This window comes from Anolis sagrei, chromosome 3, assembly GCF_037176765.1.
Source record: "Anolis sagrei isolate rAnoSag1 chromosome 3, rAnoSag1.mat, whole genome shotgun sequence".
NCBI lineage: Eukaryota > Metazoa > Chordata > Lepidosauria > Squamata > Dactyloidae > Anolis > Anolis sagrei.
This window is the reverse complement of record NC_090023.1, coordinates 273,770,111-273,787,160: the sequence shown is the minus strand read 5'-3', so window position 1 is coordinate 273,787,160 and position 17,050 is coordinate 273,770,111. Positions and strand designations below refer to the sequence as shown.

Genomic DNA, 17,050 nt, shown 5'->3' with positions numbered 1-17,050 from the left:
CGAGCCAAGGCCAGGAGTCCAATTCTGGGCACCACAATTCAAGAGAGATATTGACTCTAAGCCGGAATGTGTCCAGAGGAGGGCGACTAAAATGATCAAGGGTCTGGAGAACAAGCCCTATGAGGAGCGGCTTAGGGAACTGGGCATGTTTAGCCTGAAGAAGAGAAGGCTGAGAGGAGATATGATAGCCATGGATAAATATGTGAGAGGAAGCCACAGGGAGGAGGAGGGAGCAAGCTTGTTTTCTGCTTCCATGGAGACTAGGACGCAATGGAGCCATGGCTTCAAACTACAAGAGAGGAGATTCCATCTGAACATGAGGAAGAACTTCCTGACTGTGAGAGCCGTTCAGCAGTGGAACTCTCTGCCCCAGAGGGAGTGTGGTGGAGGCTCCTTCTTTGGAAGCTTTTAAGCAGAGGCTGGATGGCCATCTGTCAGGGGTGATTTGAATGCCATTTTCCTGCTTCTTGGCAGAATGGGGTTGGACTGGATGGCCCATGAGGTCTCTTCCAACTCTTTGATTCTATGATTCTATGATTCTATGGAGCATCTCCTCAGCTGCTGCTGCAAGAAAATCGCACAGACGGACTACAAACAGAGGCACAACTCTGTATATAAATATGGCAAATAAACAAACAAACAAACAAACAAAGGCAATGTAAACCTCCGAGAGCCAAGGAAAGGGCATGCACATAACAGTTCACATACCCATGTCCTTGGGCATGTAGACCGTTTGCAAATCTGCGAGTTGTAAGTTCAGCTGCCGGAGTTCCGTCTGATTGCGAGCCAAGGCCAGGAATTCCTGGCTGCTTACCTTGGATGCAGAGAATGATGGCGTTGGGGTTCTGCATGTAAGCCTTGCTGATGCTGAAGATGGTCTCCTTCGTGTCGGGAGCCATCCCCGAAGTCACCGTCTGGGGAAAGAAGGGCATTCAACGGAGGAGGGGACGGGGGAGAGGAATCCCTTTCCTGTGTGACGCCTTCCTTCCTCCCTGGGGTTCCTCACTTGTCCGCCGACGAAGCAGAGCGGTGGGGACGAAAGGAGGATGCAAGGAAGGATGTGGGCAGCCCCAGCTTGTCACTCACAGGCAAGCGACTCCAGACCAGGCCTGAGCCAACTTCAGCCCCCGCCCTCCAGGTGTTTTGGACTGCAACTCCCACAATTCCTACCAGCCTACTGGCTCTTGGGAATTGTGGTAGTTTCAGTCCAAAATGCCTGGAGGGAGAGAGGGAGGGCCCAAGTTGGCCCAGGCCTGGCCTAGGCACTGTAGGCCTGGTCTGCGTTTGAGGGGCAGCATTAAAAGCATGCTCTTCCCATGGTTTGCACTTTATTTGATGTTATTACTTGCAACTCCCACTCCTCTCGGCGTCCCCCCAGCAACACCAAGGGTCTCTCTCCCTCCCTCTGGGCAGCTGGACCAGGAAACCCCAACTGGATGGCCCCCCGCGAGAGAGGGTCTTCCTCCAGGGGTAAACCAAGAATAGGCAACCTGGAATTCTCTGAACAGACTCAGAAGTGGGCAGATCCGAAGACAACCTGGCAAAATGGCATGACCTAAGAGAATCCCCCACTTTGTGTGACTGTGGAGCAGAACAGACAACTCCGCATCTGCATGCTTCTCCCCTACGTCCTGCCTCATGTACAGAGGAAGAATTGTTGGAGGCTACAGACAATGCCGTTGCTGTTGCCCATTTTTGGTCCAAAGATATTTAGGATCAAAAGGCAACCTTGCAAAATGGCCCTACCTAAAAGAATCCCCCACCTTGTGTGACTGCGGAGTGGAACAGACAACTCCGCACCTGTATGCTTGTCCACAATGCCCTGCCTCATGTACAGAGGAAGAATTGTTGGAGGCTACAGACAATGCCGTTGCTGTTGCCCATTTTTGGTCAAAAGATATTTAGGATCAAAAGGCAACCTTGCAAAATGGCCCTACCTAAAAGAATCCCCCACCTTGTGTGACTGCGGAGTGGAACAGACAACTCCGCACCTGTATGCTTGTCCACAATGCCCTGCCTCATGTACAGAGGAAGAATTGTTGGAGGCTACAGACAATGCCATTGCTGTTGCCCATTTTTGGTCCAAAGATATTTAGGATCAAAAGGCAACCTTGCAAAATGGCCCTACCTAAAAGAATCCCCTACCTTGTGTGACTGCGGAGTGGAACAGACAACTCCGCACCTGTATGCTTGTCCACAATGCCCTGCCTCATGTACAGAGGAAGAATTGTTGGAGGCTACAGACAATGCCGTTGCTGTGGCCCATTTTTGGTCAAAAGATATTTAGGATCAAAAGGCAACCTTGCAAAATGGCCCTACCTAAAAGAATCCCCTACCTTGTGTGACTGCGGAGTGGAACAGACAACTCCGCACCTGTATGCTTGTCCACAATGCCCTGCCTCATGTACAGAGGAAGAATTGTTGGAGGCTACAGACAATGCCATTGATTGCTATTGCCCGTTTTTGGTCCAAAGATATTTAGCCGCCTGCACACCTTCTATTTTATCAGTTTTATCCTAATTTATGTCATGCTTTTGATACTAAATAAATAAACTGGCGTGTTTGAATTTTACTTTGTCTTATTGTAATTCTTGGGCTTGGCCTCATGTCAGCCGCCCCAAGTCCCCTTGGGGAGATGGTGGTGGGGTATAAATAAAGTTTATTTATTATTATTATTATTATTATTATTATTATTATTATTATTAGCAAGGCAGGCTCTGTCCAGCCAAATCCTCAGTGGTTCTCTCTGGGACCTGCAATACGGACCAGCAGGATCTCTGCTCTTCCGCAAAGGACGCTGAGGCAGAGGGAGACCAGAAAGACAGTGCCCTTTGCGGCAAAGCCCCCCCCCCCCACGTGCCCCTGCACACTCACGCTGATGACGCCCGGCAGGTCCACCAGCACCATCCTCTGGAGGCCCGGCCCTTTAACGCTGAGGGAGATGGTCTGCAAGAGAGAGCAAAGCGGGGAGGCTTGGTGGGTGCTCTGCCCCAGAAGAGACTTTGGGAAGGGTCCCAGGCAGCAGCCCCAGGCCTCTCTCACCTCTGAGCTGACGGTGCAGCCTTCGCTCACGCTCTTCCGCATCCGGATCTCTATCTCGTGCCTCAGGGCAGCCAGCTGTCTCCACAGGGAGGAAGAGAGATTAGAACTTGAAACAAGAACCAAGACATTTGCACCAGGCCCCTGCAGCAAGCATTTTATTTCGTCTCAGGAGGCAGAAGGGAAATCTCCGAAGGACACGTCTATTTGACGTTCCAATTGAAATGGAGCACAAGCAACATCAAAATAACCTCAAATACCATCACTGCATAGGACCCCCCCCCCCCCCCCGAAAAAAAAACAAGCAAGAAACTCTCCCTTTTTTGGGTTGCTGTGAGTTTTTCACGCTGTATTTATTTATTTGTTTGTTTGTTTGTTTACAGTCTTTCTATCCCACTTTTCTCACCCCTGGGGGGACTCAAAGCGGTTTACACATAACTGGCAAAACTTCAGTGCCATCCATTGGACACTGACATGATGCCAAACCATAACAACAATGACGTCGAATCTGGATCACGCTTGGATGATGAGGCGATCGGGGGTGGGTTTTGTGATTATGGTATATTGATGTTTGTCTATTAGCTAGTAATGGAAATGTGTAATTTAACTGTTGTGGTATATTAATTATTGCTGTTTTTATTGTCTTTGTTGTTTGCTGTCTGGAAACCGCTGTGAGTCGCCCTCGGGCTTGAGATACAGCGGTATACAAGAATAGTAAATAAATAAATAAATAAATAAATAAATAACAACCACAATAATAAAACCACAATTAAACATAAATCATAAGTGAGAGCAAGGCCTCCCCAGATGATTACGGGGATTACGAGGATTAGATTATGAGGTGGGATGTAGGGGTGGATGCGTTCGGACAAGTAGGCTGGGCCAGAACCGTATAGAGCTTTATAGGTCAAAACCAACATGTATGACTATATTCCAGCAGCATTTAGGGGTATATAGCCCAAAAATCTCAGAGCAACCCAGTGACCCCAGCCATGAAAGCATATCACAACACATTCACATGTTCTGCAGCCACAATCTGGTAGTAAACTGTAGTGAAAGAGGCCACTTGCCGCCCCCCCCCCCCCCCCGCCATACTCTTCAAAGAGACACACATATTTGGGAAAAGCTACTGGTTTAAACAGTGGCAGCCACGTGTAGCTGAGGCCCCAGCGCTCAGAGCAGCCAAGCCCAGCTGTATTTCACCTCCAATGGCTCCTTATTTGATTTGCAAATGCAATTCAAAAGGTGAAGGAAAGCCCCACAAAGCCCGGGATGGGTCAGGCCCAGGTTCCATCACCAAGTGTATTAATTAAAAAAATCAAAACTCCTTGGACGTTTATGTCGGAACGTGGTGCTTAAATGTAGTGAAACATTGTTTATAGTTTACACCAGGGGTCCACAAACTTTTTAAACAGAGGGCCAGGTCACAATCCCGCAAACTGTTGGAGGGCCAGATTATAATTTGAAAAAAACATGAATGAATTCCTATGCACACTGCACAAATCTTATTTGTAATGCAAAAAAAACCCACTTTAAAACAATACAATAATTGAAATGAGTAACAATTTTGACAAATATAAACTTATTGGTATTTCAATGGGAAGTGTGGGCCTGCTTTTTGCTGATGAGATAGGATTGTTGTTGTTGTTGTTGTTGTTGTTGTCATGTGCTTGCAAGTCATTTCAGACTTTGGTTGACCCTGAGCGAGGGCTGGGTAAATGAGCTTGGAGGGCCGCATCCGGCCCCCGGGCCTTAGTTTGAGGACCCCTGGTTTAAACTGTGTTGATGTAGCAATGTAATGCAAATGCTAAATGCACAGAGCTGTGATGTATTGCTAGAGAGTAACTTTGGAAAGTCCCCGTGACAGAGACGGATGACAGCAGATAAGCCAGGAATGGGTGCGTCCAGTGATGTATGGCAAAGTGAACGGACACCTTTACTCTGCTCCTGTAGATAGTTTTTAGGGTAGATTGCAATAAAAGATAAGAGCCGTTCCAGGCTTTGGAGCTGACTGAGGTAGTGTCATGGACCAGCCCACGACAGAGCTCCCTGTCGGCCATAACCACCCCCAGCTCCTTCAAGGTAAGTCCAGTCACTTCAAGGATGCCGTCCATCCATCTTGCCCTTGGTCGGCCCCTCTTCCTTTTGCCTTCCACCTTCCCCAGCATAATTGAGACTGAGGTAGTATGCTTCATTATTTGTTTTCATGCCTTTGAGCAGATGCTCAAGAGGTCACTAAATCAACAGTTTACAATTCTGGGCCCTCGTCCTCCTGCTTTGTCTCTGCAGGGAGATCCAATCAGGAGATCCTCCTTGGCGTTGGCATCACCTCTGTGGAAAGTCTTCCTTAAGGCAACCCCTATGCACCCGTTCATGAGCATTTCTACACCGGGTCCCTCCGTCACGCCACCCATGCAGACCATACACATCCCAAGTCAAAGGCCAGGGGCTTCCTGGAGACTTACGTCCTCCTCCTTGGTGAGGTCAAACTCCCGGGAGCTGTCCTTGAAGAGGGCCACGTGGTGAGGGCCTTCGCTCAGGGTGACCTAAGGGCCCAAGGCAGGAAGGGTAGACGGTCAAGGAAAGGACGAGGGTCCCCCGCCCGCATTGGGAAGCCTTCCCCAGCTGTGCCCCAATCCCCTGGGATCCCCTCCGCACCTTCACAGGGGAGCGGGTCATCATCTCTCCGGAGCCGCGCGGAAAAATTCGGGCCTGGGCGATCATCTCCAGGACGCTGGTCTTCCCGGCACTCTGGTCCCCGACCACCACCACCTGCAGAAGGAACGCCCAGCCAACATGCAAACGCGCCCTTGGGTGCTTGGGGGCAAAGTAAAGCCCTGCCCCAATTGCACTGGGAATCTGATCAGAACTGATGGGCTCCATCATTTTTTGGGGAGGAAGCTTTCCAGACATTCAGTTGCAGTTACAGAAAAATGCACAACTGAGTTACATACGAGGGTTCATAAGCACTAAAGGGTTTTGAAGAGCTTCCTGTATTGTTTTAATGGCTTTGTGTTTTCAAGGTTTAAAAACATTTTAAATTGTACATTTAGAATGTTGCTAGAAATGTAATCATGTTCGCTTTCTGTTTATTTTGTCCATATTGTGCTTGTTTCAATTTGCAAGCCACTTTAGTCCTGGTTTTGAGGAAACAGGGGAGGGGGGAGAAACACAATGAATAATACGAGTGAAGAATAATGGTGGGCACCAACTGGAATGCCTTCCAAAGGGGATTGGGCAAAGCCAGGAAGGAGAAGGCACCAAAGGGCTACTAGCCGGGATGCCTGCGCCTGACCTCCCTTTGGTTGGGTCCAGCTCAGGACTTCGGTCCCAGTCCTGCCTGGAGCCAAGACTGCCCTGCTTGCAAGTCCTGAGGATTTCCTCTTGTTCATGGCGCAAGGCCAGAGCCATTGGGCACCCGCTGGCCCCTTACCCGCGGCAAATGGTCGTGAGTGTTGTAGCTGGCATCGTAATCCGAGAGAGTGTCCAGGACTTCTGAATACATGTCAATCAGGGACTTCTGAGGAAGAAAGAGGGAAAGGGAGCTCAAGCGAGTCCGGTGAAACCCAACCCTGAAAAAGGCAACGGGACGAAGAGAGGCTTTCCCTGCCCTCTGGCCTCAACCGCCTCGTGACAGAAGGACAGGAGACAGCGGCAACCAAGGCTGCCGTGAGTGCAGGTTCCTGCCTGTGGCCAGCAAGTGCCACTTCCCGGGAGGGCAGCCCACCCCCCAAATACCCAGGGGGCATGACTGCTGTATCTATCCCATCACGACAGGGGGTGCCACCCCCAAAGGGAAGGGGGTTGTCCCTCCAAAGTGAGCAAAGGGGGCCAGGGGGGCGGATGGAGAAGCCGTGCAGGCGGCACCTTCAGCTTCCTCTGGTGGATGCCCTTGTCGTCCCGCTGCAGGACGATCTTCCGTAGTTCCTTGTTCTCCCTCTCCAAACGCTCCAGCATCCGCTGGTATTTCAACTGCAAGAGAGGAGACACCAGAACTCAAAGAGGAAGGGAAGGGAAGAGAAGGGAGGAAGAGGAGAAGGGAGGCAAAACAGTGCTGCGCATGAAACACCCCTCCTTCGCTAATAGACAATGCTGCCCAGCTTCAGGACACACAGGCTCCTCCATTCTTCAAATTCTCAGACCTCTGAGGATGCCTGCCATAGATGCATGCAAAATGTCAGGAGAGAATGCTTTGGGAACACAGTGAGGCAGCCCGGAAAACTCACAACAACCTATACTTGAAATCACCTTCTTCTGCAAGAAAGGGTGATCTAGGCCCACGCTAAAACAGTGGATGTGGCTCTTAATGAAACATGGAGTGTCTGCGCCCTACACCAGTGGAGAAAGTACACTGCTTAGCCGGTATTGCACCACCTGCCATCAGCTGGGAAGTAGCAGCCAATAGTGAAAGGACCAAGACAGTGACATCTCCAGCTCATCCCGTTTGGGCATCAGCCAGCACGTCAACGACCTAAATCTAGAAATAGTTTTCTTAGATCTACAGAGACACTCGCTGGAACACCCCAGCAAGCGAGAGTCCAAAAATGGCAGGCTCAAACCCAGAACCTCAACCAATGGCTGATGCCAAATGAGAGACTCCCTCCTGGGCACACAGAGGCGACCTGGAAGGCGCTGAACAGAACAGACTGCGCTCTGCACAAGATGCAGAGCCAGAAATGGGGCCACAAAGTGGAATCCACAACACGCGAGTGTGGAGAAGAGCACACCACTGACCACCTGCTGCAATGCAACCTGAGCCCTGCCAAGGGAGGACCTTCTTGCGGCAACACCAGAGGCACTCCAAGGGGCCAGGTACTGGTCAAAGGACATTTAACCAACTACCAAGCTTGCAAACTTTGTGTTTTGTCTGTTTGTTTGCTTAGTTCTGTTAGAAATGTAATACAATTGACTGGTTGCCCTGACATGACAAATACATTGATTTATATTGACTGTTTATTGTGCTACTGTTTTAATTTATTTTTAACTGTTTTATGATGTTTTTGAGCACTGAATTTTACAAATATAGCAAATAATAAATAAATAAATAATAGATGCAGGCAAAACGTCAGGAGAGAATGCTTTGGGAACACGGCCAGGCAGCCTGGAAAACTCACAACAACCCATACTTCAAATCACCTTCTTCTGCAAAAAAGGGTGATCTAGGCACACCAACGTGAGTTCTCCTCCCCTCCTCAAGTGGTGCCCCTTCATTGGTGTGGAAACGTAAGCATCCACACCAAGGGTTCCTTCTTAACATACGGAGGCTCAACACAATGTAATGGTTCACAGTCAAATGATTCTGGGTCCTGCTAATGATTCCCGCAGAGTGAGCGTCCTTGATCTAGATGATCCCCCAAATGGTGTGCCTGGTGGTTGAGAAGGACAACACCTTTGCTTTCTGGTGTTTCAATGTACAATGTACACAGCCGTAGTCTCATTTGTGGAACTTACTTAAAGTCCTGTATACAAGGCTGCCTTCAAGCCGTGTGCAAAAGGTGTATACACACTGTAAGCCACTGTCATGTTGAGACTCAGGCCCCACCTTCAAAATCCAAAACCCTTCAGTTCCTGAGCACCTTGAATGAGGAAGGCTCAACCTGTGTTTTCACAAGTAGAAACTAGGGCATTCTGATGTGGGGGGAAAGCAAGGATCTTGCCTCCCGCAGGGAAAACACATGTGTCATGTGGAGTTCTGAGTCTAAGCTGACGGCCCAGGTCCTGTCTTCTTGAACTCTATGGGACTCACGGGGGAAAGAGGCTTTGAAACTGAGACAAATCAAAGAGAGGGAAGAGTTTGGGGGAGACCTTTCCTGCCGACTTCTGCACAACAGGAACCCCTTTAAGGGTGAGCCAGTGCAAGTGACTCGTCCCCCGGAGGGCACTCAATGCCTCTCCTCCCCAGGTAGGAACTAGAATGGGAAAATAAAGGGAGAGAGCAGGTGTGATTGTCATGCTAGTCACGTGTGTTACACTCAAGGCTCGCAGGCCAAATCCGTCCTGCCGTGCCATTGAATGTGGCCCTCCCTCTTCCAGATGCTGGACTACAACTCCTGTCTTCCTTATCACAAATAGAGAGGATGGGAGTCGGGATACAGTGATGCCCGGAAGGCTGCCCTTGGTCCCGTGGAGAGCGCGGCCTGCATTGAGATACAAGGCTGGCAGGCAGGATACGCCTGGGGTTCAAGTGTCCTTTAATCTTTCCGGAACTTCTGGGCCACAAGTGCTTCTGGACTGTAACTCCCATTATCCCCAGTCCAACTGGCAGATCATCAGAAAGGATGAGAGTTGTCATTTTTATGCTTATCTTTTGTTTTCTTATTCTTAATTTTCTTAATTGTGGGCCCCACAATTGAAGAGAGATATTGACAAGCTGGAATGTGTCCAGAGGAGAGCGACTAAAATGATAAAAGGTCTGGAGAACAAGCCCTATGAGGAGCGGCTTAGGGAACTAGGCATGTTTAGCCTGAAGAAGAGAAGGCTGAGAGGGGATATGATGAGCGCCATGTATAAGTATGTGAGAGGAAGCCACAGGGAGGAGGAGGGAGCAAGCTTGTTTTCTGCTTCCTTGGAGACTAGGATGCAATGGAACAATGGCTTCAAACTACAAGAGAGGAGATTCCACCTGAACATGAGGAGGAACTTCCTGACTGTGAGAGCCGTTCAGCAGTGGAACTCTCTGCCCCGGAGGGAGTGTGGTGGAGGCTCCTTCTTTGGAGGCTTTTAAGTGGAGGCTGGATGGCCATCTGTCAGGGGTGCTTTGAATGCAATATTCCTGCTTCTTGGCAGAATGGGGTTGGGCTGGATGATGGCCCACCAGGTCTCTTCCAACTCTTTGATTCTATGATTCTATGATTATGGTTATGTTGTTTTTTACTTTGTATGTTTTGTGATGTTACCTGGGAACCGCTCTGAGTCCCCTCGGGGAGATGGAGCGGGATATAAATAAAGTTGTTGTTGTTGTTGTTGTTGTTATTATTATTATTATTATTATCCAGTAACATCTGGGGACACAGAGTAAAAACTAAAGAGAACTGACCCCTATGCCATTTTAACATTGTTAGGAATTATGGGAGTTGAAGTCCAAAACACCTGGAGGGAAGGCCCTGCCCAAGTTGGCCCATGCAGGAACTAAACATTAGGAAGAACTTCCTGAGGCTCAAAAGAGATGAAAGCAGAATGGACGCCTTCAAAAGCGGACGGATGAGCCTTCCTTCGCCTGAGGGTTTCAGCAGAGGTCTCAGGCCTGCCTCTCACGCAAATTTATATTGTTGGTATTGATACTGTTGGCATTGAATTGTTGCCTGGGTTGGCCGCCCTGAGTCCCCCCGCGGGGGTGAGAAGGGCGGGGTAGAAATGGTCCACATAAATAAATAAATAGTCCATGAGCACAAGGACTGTCCTGCTCACCACATGGGAGGCAAAGCCCCGCCAATGACTCGGTGCTATTGTAAACCACAATGCCATCTAAAATTGTGGCTGATGGCGAAGAGGCCCCCACAAACCCTTCTTCCGTTCCCAGCCGATTTGGAGAAAAGGAAGGCTGCCTGTTGTGGCTGAGATGTTCTCTGATGAGGAGGATGATGGGATTCAGATTCCTGGGTCTTTTTCTGTGCCTCAGATCTCTGGGCCTTCTTCTAGGTCTTTTTCTGAGGCCTCCACAGACAGTGCAGAGTCAACAACACAACGGTTCTCAGAAGAAAAGAATTTTAACGAAGAAGATAGCGAACAGGTGGAGAGACCTTTGCCTCCTTCCCACGCTGGTAGTGAAAGTGCAGAAAGCCTTGAGAGTGACCTGACCCGGCAAGCCCGTCTTGATTTGCGGGTCAGACGAAGTTTTCACCGAGAAACCAACTTGGGAAAAGGTCATCGCAATGCTTTCATGTTGGTGAGAGCATAATGTTTTCATGTTAGAAACACGCAAACGAAGAGAAAGCATCAGTTCAACGTAGCTTGTTAGCCTGAAAGCTGCATGGAATAACCTTAGCTGGAAAGCAGCACGCTTGGGATTTCTTGCTTTGTGATTCTTGGGGAAATTGTTTCACTGCTTGTACCTGGGACTCTGTTTTGAACTTTGCCTATAGAATTGTGCCTCTTGTTTTTACCTGAAGATCTTTGGAACTATATTCTGCATTTAACCTAAATCTTTGGAACTTTGCAATGCTTATAATTCATTTTGACTTTTTTTCTCTCAATAAACTATAAAGCTACAGCTCTTGTGTGGTGGTGTTTGGAAGTCAGGCGAAGCTTACTCTGAGTTGCAACACTGCCCCCCAAACCCGGCGCCAGGCTTACCTGAGTGCGCAGCAGTTCTTCCTGCAGCTGGTCCACCTTCTCTTTGTCGGAAACCTGCAATGAGCCAAAGGCCGGGCGTGAGAAACTGCACTCAGAACACAAGCGACTAACCCTGAAGGGCAGAAGGCACCCGCTCCCTAAGAAGTGTCCGGCCAAGACCTTCCATCAAACTGACCGCCTGCGACAAAAAGCAAAGAAGGGAGAGAGACAGAATCTCAAGGGAGCTTTTGTCCTGACGCCCGCAGTCTCCGTCTTCCAGGGATTGGGATCACTTTCCCGGACACACCACACTCACTCCGGAATGCTAAAAACAACACGGGAACTAAGCCGAAAAGAATTAAGTTGCAGAGCCAGAACACTACTACGTCCCAAGGTCACTGCGAAAAACAACAGCCACCCCACCATATGGGTGTTGGAGAAGCAAGAAGGCCGTTCCCACAGTTTCCTTGGCTTCTGTGGCTAAGGCAGCAGGCCGTGGGCAGGCCAACAAGTGACCATCACTCAAAAAAATTGATTTTGTCATTTGGGAGTTGTAGTTGCTGGGATTTATAGTTCACCTAAAATCGAAGAGCATTCTGAACCCCACCAACAATGGAATTAAACCCAACTTGGCACACAGTTCTCCCATGACCAACAGAAAATACGGGAAGGGTTTGGTGGGCAGTGTCCTTTGGTTTTGGAGTTGTAGTTCACCACCATCCAGAGATCACTGTGGACTCAAACAATGATGGATCTGGACCAAACTCTACACAAATACTCAATATGCCCAGATGTGAAATACTGGTGGAGTTTGGGGAAAAGAGAATCTTGACATTTGGGAGTTGTAGTTTACCTACAATAACAGAGCATTCTGAACCCCACCAATATTGGAATTGTACCAAACTTGGCACACAGGTCTCCCATGACCAACAGAAAATACTGGAAGGGTTAGGTGAGCAGTGTCCTTTGGTTTTGGAGTTGTAGTTCACCTCCTTCCAGAGAGCACTGTGGACACAAACAATGATGGATCTGGACCAAACTCTACACGAATACTCAATATGCCCAAATGTGAACATTGGTGGAGTTTGGGGAAAATAAAATCTTGACATTTGGGAGTTGTAGTTGCTGGGATTTATAGTTCACCTACAATCACAGAGCATTCTGAATCCCACCAGTGATAGAATTGGGCCAAACTTCCCACACAGAACCCCCATGACCACCAGAGTGGGCCACAGCAATGCGTGGCAGGGGATGGCTAGTAGTAAATAAAAAAGAAAATGAAAATACTCATTTAAGGAAGAGAAAGCCATGGATAAAATGAAAAAAGGGAGAAAAGAAGAGAATAAAGAAAAAGAAGGGAAGAGGAGAGAACCTCGTAGAAGATACCAGGATGTCAAGAAATGTCTATTTTACTCTATGTTTGACTTTCCCTTCTTCACTATCCCACACATCTTCCTCTTTGGCTTCCCCTCACCCCCCCCCCCCCCCCAAATACCTTTTCCCCTTTCTCCCCTTCTCTCCCTGTTCTCATATCTTTTCTTCCCTTTTCATTCTTTACTATTTCATATCTGTATCTATCTAAAGCTTTATCGTATGCTTTTGATATTTTATTGCAACTGTATTTTCAGAAAAAAAAACTTTTCTTGAATAAAGATTTTTCAAAAAAGACATTGCAGGCATTCAGAAACCATCATCCTGCAGAGAGGTGTGGAGGTTGCCAGAGAGAAGGGAAGGAGAGAAATGGAAGCGTGCAGCGTGACAGGAACCGAGCCCTTTGCATCGGAATGGAACCTGGGAGCTTGTTCCTGCACCCAAAGAAGGTGGTGAACTTATAGGCTTGTGCAGTCGTGGTTGAAGAAGGGGATTGCTGGGATTCAGCCCCACACTCCCCAAGTCTCAAGTCCTCAACGAGGAGCAGTTCGTTCGTTTAATATAGACTAAGGGTTTCCCTTCCCCCATGTCTCCTGTATGACAATTGGAATGTATTTAATTTATACTCTCCTCTCTGTTTTTGCCATCAGACTGGAAAAATCAACTTATATCCCCATACCAAAAAAGGGAAATGCGAAAGACTGCTCAAACTTCCGTACAGTGGCCCTTATTTCTCATCATGCCATTAAGGGAATGCTCAAGATCCTGCAAGGAAGAAGACTCCAGCAAGACATGGAGAGAGAGTGGACAAGCTGGGTTTAGAAAAGGCAGAGGAATGAGAGACCACATGGCCAATATCCAGGTGCTGGAGAATGGAGAAAGGCAGGGAGTGCCAGAAAAACATCTACTTCTGTTTTATTGACTATTCTAAAGCCTTTGACTGTGTGGAATTGTGGCAGAAATTGTGGCAAGTTCTTGCTGGTCTGTATGGGCATCCTAAGCCCCCTTCCCTCTCTCCTGAGGAATCTGTACAAGGACCAAGTAGCAACAGGAAGAACTGACCATGGAACAACAGACTGGTTCAAGATTGGGAAAGGCGTACGGCAGGGTTGTATCCTCTCCCCCAACCTATTCAACACATCATGCAATGTGCGGGGCTTGACGAATGCAAGGCTGGGGTGAAAATTGCTGGAAGAAACATTCACAACCTTATATATGCAGATGACACCACTCTGATGGCCGAAAGCGAGGAGGAGCTGAGGAGCCTTCTCACCAAGGTGAAAGAAGAAAGCGCAAAAGCCGGGTTGCAGCTAAACATCAAAAAAACCAAGATCATGGCAACAAGAATGATTGAAAACTGGAAAACAGAGGGAGAAAACGTGGAGGCCGTGACAGGGTTTGTATTTCTAGGTGCAAAGATGAGTGCAGATGCAGACTGTGGCCAGGAAATCAGGAGACGCTTCCTTCTTGGGAGGAGAGCAATGTCCAGTCTCGATAAAATAGTGAAGAGCAGAGACATCAGACTGGCAAGAAAGATCCATTGCCTAGTCCAAGCCATGGTCTTCCCTGTAGTCACCTACAGATGTGAGAGCTGGACCTTCGGGAAGGCTGAGCGAAGGAAGAGAGGCGCTTTTGAACTGTGGTGTTGGAGGAAAGTTCTGAGAGTGCCAGAAGGTCCAACCAGTCCATCCTCCAGGAAATGAAGCCCAACTGCTCATTGGAGGGAAGGATAGTAGAGAACAAGGTGAAGTCCTTTGGCCACATCATGAGAAGAAAGAAAAGCTTAGAGAAGGGAAGGATGCTGGGGAAAATGGAAGGAAAAAGGAAGAGGGGCCGACCAAGGTCGACCTTTGCAGCCCAAAAGACAGTTGCATCTGTCAAGTAGGAAATTTAGGTACCGCTTATGCGGGGAGGCAAATTTAACTAATTTAAGAGGCCATAAAAATCTCCAGCAAGCCTGCAAAGCATGAGGAAGTACTTCATCAGTGTCACAAAAGGACGGTGAAGCAACAGCTCCCCCGGTGGTCAGAATACCCTCATGAAAAGCTGGATTGTTAAATAGCCTCTGTGTGTCTGTCTATATACGTTGTGTATCTATGGCATTGAATGTTTGCCATGTATATATACATTGTAATCTGCCCTGAGTCCCCTGCTGTGGGGTGAGAAGAAGGGCGGAATATAAATACTGTAAATAAAAGAATAAATAAGTAAGCATAAGGAAGTGAAGAAGCCAAGGCACGAGCTGCCTTCCTTTGGCCCTCCTCTCATTGAAAGGCAGACTGCCAGAGAAGGGCGACCAAAATGGCCACCGATTGAGAAACTATGAACTCATCTGAAGAGAGGCTTAGGAAGCTGGGGGTGTTTCGCTTGGAGAAAGGAAGGTCGAGAGAAAGGGAGATGAGAGCCATGGATAAATACTCGAAAGGAGACCTCGTTGCGGAGGGAAACTAGGACCCAACGGAGCAAAGAGATTCCATGTAAACATGAGGAAGAAAGTCCATTGGAGGCCCCTTCTTTCTCTGGAGGCTTTGGAGCAGACACTGTGCCGTACAGGCAGGACCCGCTTCCAAAGAGGAGATCAACCAAGAGTCCAAGTCCAAACCACAGAATGAATCTGAGAGATACAAACTGCAGGGATTAACAACAGGGAAACCAATAGTCCACTCCAGATCCAGTCAATTCCAACAAAGACTAGAGTTCATGGTTAATCCAAACCCCCAAATGCCAGAGTCTAAGAGATAGGCCAGAGCCCAGAGACCGCCAACAACCGAGGTCATGGTTCCAAAGGCTGAAGTTGCTGCCAGCGAGAAGGGGCCACTCTTGGGCCCCTCTTGGGCCAGGTCCTCAGGTGCTGCTTACTGAGAGTGTGCTTCTCTGCACACCTGAGGAGAGCGACTCAAATGATCAAGGGTCTGGAGAACAAGCCCTATGAGGAGCGGCTTAGGGAGCTGGGCATGTTTAGCCTGAAGAAGAGAAGGATGAGAGGAGATATGATGAGGGCCATGTATAAATATGTGAGAGGAAGCCACAGGGAGGAGGGAGCAGATCAAGGGTCTGGAGAACAAGCCCTATGAGGAGCGGCTTAAGGAGCTGGGCATGTTTAGCCATTGTCCTTGCTCTCCTTCCATTGACAGGGCAAAAAATTTTCCAGCCATGTTTGGTAACTGAAAGGAGCCCAGCGAGAGGCCCTTGCAGCCAGTTCGCCGCTTCTGAAATAGAACCATTTTCCCTTGGAAACAGCAAGGCCAGGGAGTTCCTTGAAGGAGCCTGGGCCCGAATCCTATGGGGCGAGCCCTTCTCATTAAGTCCTGAATGGTTGGCAGTGGGGCATTGCAACCTGCTCCACGCTGCTCCCTTCCACACTTGAAATAGAGCAATAGAGGAGAGCGACTAAAATGATAAAAGGTCTGGAGAACAAGCCCTATGAGGAGCGGCTTAAGGAGCTGGGCATGTTTAGCCTGAAGAAGAGAAGGCTGAGAGGAGACATGATGAGGGCCATGTATAAATATGTGAGAGGAAGTCACAGGGAGGAGGAGGGAGCAAGCTTCCTTTCTGCTTCCCTGGAGACTAGGACGCAATGGAACCATGGCTTCAAACTACAAGAAAGGAGATTCCACCTGAACATGAGGAAGAACTTCCTGACTGTGAGAGCCGTTCAGCAGTGGAACTCTGCCCCGGAGGGAGTGTGGTGGAGGCTCCTTCTTTGGAAGCTTTGAAGCAGAGGCTGAGTGGCCATCTGTCAGGGGTGCTTTGAATGCAATATTCCTGCTTATTGGCAGAATGGGGTTGGACTGGATGGTGGCCCAGGAGGACTCTTCCAACTCTTTGATTCTATGTTTCTATGACCCACGAAGTTGAGCTTCCTCCTTTTGCAAGTCTGAAAGAGCTGGAAGGAACCCTTCTCCTTCCCTCTGCCTGCTCAGGCAGACCTGCTGGCATTTGTCCTGCAGGATGAGAAGGGGAAGCCTCCTCCATTGGCTCTCCTTCCAAGCTCGGCTGCTAGGCCCCGGCTCCAAGGCTGGCTCTCCAAGCAGCACCTCCTTGCTCTTGCTGCCGGAGCTATGATCCATGACAGGCTGGATGGCCATCTGCCAGGAGGGCTTGGGTTCTGTTTTTCTACATGGCAGAAGGGGGTTGGGCTGGACGGCGTTTGGGTCTCTTCCAACTCTAGGGTTCTAGAAGAATATTCTACATTTCTATGAACAGGTGAGCGCTCAAATGAGCAGCAGAGCTCCTGGAAACAAAGCCAAGTGTAATTCTCCCACAAATCTCATGTTTGTCATTAGAAGTGACTGTGGCGCAGCTGTCTGAGTGTCAGCTGCATTAAGATCACTTCTGACCAAAAGGTCATGAGTTCGAAGCCAGCCTG

At 48.8% G+C, this 17,050-nt stretch overlaps 1 protein-coding gene across 4 annotated transcripts in view; it reads right to left on the bottom strand.

Annotated features, from left to right (window-relative positions):
- Positions 1-17,050, bottom strand: part of OPA1 (OPA1 mitochondrial dynamin like GTPase) — a 107,889-nt gene that overhangs the window by 56,296 nt on the left and 34,543 nt on the right. For all 4 annotated transcript variants that reach the window (XM_067466180.1, XM_067466182.1, XM_067466181.1 and 1 more), the window contains 8 exons: positions 11,332-11,385; positions 6,907-7,011; positions 6,473-6,559; positions 5,698-5,811; positions 5,505-5,585; positions 3,043-3,117; positions 2,875-2,946; positions 815-914 (listed from right to left, as the gene is read on the bottom strand). In XM_067466180.1, the coding sequence (XP_067322281.1) occupies positions 815-914; positions 2,875-2,946; positions 3,043-3,117; positions 5,505-5,585; positions 5,698-5,811; positions 6,473-6,559; positions 6,907-7,011; positions 11,332-11,385 (688 nt within the window). The remainder of the gene's footprint in view (positions 1-814; positions 915-2,874; positions 2,947-3,042; positions 3,118-5,504; positions 5,586-5,697; positions 5,812-6,472; positions 6,560-6,906; positions 7,012-11,331; positions 11,386-17,050) is intronic.